The 1,381-nt window shown below is 33.4% G+C and overlaps 1 protein-coding gene across 1 annotated transcript in view; it reads right to left on the bottom strand.

The window, feature by feature from the left end:
* The window catches only part of csf1rb (colony stimulating factor 1 receptor, b), a 39,767-nt gene extending 38,663 nt beyond the window's left edge, over positions 1-1,104 (bottom strand). The window contains exon 1 of the mRNA XM_016522059.1: positions 971-1,104. Coding sequence (XP_016377545.1) covers positions 971-1,019 — 49 coding nt within the window. The 5' untranslated portion in view covers positions 1,020-1,104. The remainder of the gene's footprint in view (positions 1-970) is intronic.
* Between the last annotated feature and the right edge of the window lie 277 nt (positions 1,105-1,381).

Raw genomic sequence — 1,381 nt, forward strand, 5'->3', positions numbered from 1 at the left:
TGTCCCCCTCACTTCTGAAATGATGGCTACGCCCCTGCATGACGTGATATGAAATTTACATGTAGTTAACACACAACCTGATTATTGTTGCTGAACGCTCATTTGAAGACCAGAACTGAAAAGAATATACCTACTAACAATAAACAAAAAAGAGACAGCATAAAAATAATGGGTTACACTTTAATTCGATAGTCCACTTCAGAAATTCTACTAACTTTACATAACTTTACAACTACATGTTAACATTAGAGTTCTGGTAGACTGATGAGTTAGGGTTAGTAGATTAAGTTGACACGTACTTGCAAAGTACCATCAAAATAAAGTGTGAGCAGATATTAAGCAGACAATCTACTAATCCTCTAGTTGACAAAGTTACTTTGCAAAGTTACTTACAATCAACAGAATGTCTAAAGGAGGCTATCAAAATAAAGTGTTATCAAATTATGTGTTATATTGCTATGGAAAGGAGGGTTTTAAATTTGAATCAAAATCTTTATATGGATCTTAATTAATTGAATTAATATGTATTAATTAATTCGATTTAAAAGAAAAAATGTTATGCAACAAAAACTTTTGATCTCTTTGCAAAAACCATGAAATAAAACAAATACGAAAAACTATTGGAACAATAATAGAATTACAATATATATATACATATAGAATTAGAATTTGTCAGTTGCATATATTGAGAGAGAGATATTTGACTTCAGTTGAGTTGATTTTATAAATAAATAAATAAAGGTATAAAGGCACGTTTGAAAAATATATAAAATTTCTTTTTGCCTTTCACAACTGGACATTAAAAATCCATTCCTTGCAGGCTAATGCCTTTTGGCGATTAAGTGTGTCAGGGTGAGTCCTCGGCTATGATTTGATTTCTTGCAGAAGATGTCAAATGCAATTGAGGAGAGGAGGTCTAATTGTACACATCTATCCAAAAATGTTAGTACAGAGATCAGAATTGACTTACCTTTGGCCATACAGGGCAGTACGGCAATGAGGAGAGCGATACAGAGCATCCTTCTGTTTGTCTTTGTGACTTTTGGCTGGTAAAAACTGTGTTCTGCTAGTCTGAAACACTACAGGAAAACTGGCTTAGGTGTGATGACACCATTTACTAAAACCTCATGCATTTTAACTTCCTCTCCAGACTTTTGAACCTTGTGCCCACTAAGAAAGCAACGTTGCTTTTGTCATAAATCGTTTCTTTTCGCACATCGGATGTAAGATGGATTTTAGTGAAGCATTATTTGCACTTGTTTAGATTAACAAGTTATGTAGCAAAAATTCAAGACACTAATATATGCATGTTTACTGGATGATTTCAGCGCTGCATTTAGCCAAAAACAAACTGGAGGTCTTTCTCACAAAGCAAGTTTCA

This window comes from Sinocyclocheilus rhinocerous, unplaced genomic scaffold (genome assembly GCF_001515625.1).
Source record: "Sinocyclocheilus rhinocerous isolate Xijiao unplaced genomic scaffold, SAMN03320098_v1.1 scaffold1967, whole genome shotgun sequence".
In the NCBI taxonomy this organism is placed as follows: Eukaryota; Metazoa; Chordata; class Actinopteri; order Cypriniformes; family Cyprinidae; genus Sinocyclocheilus; species Sinocyclocheilus rhinocerous.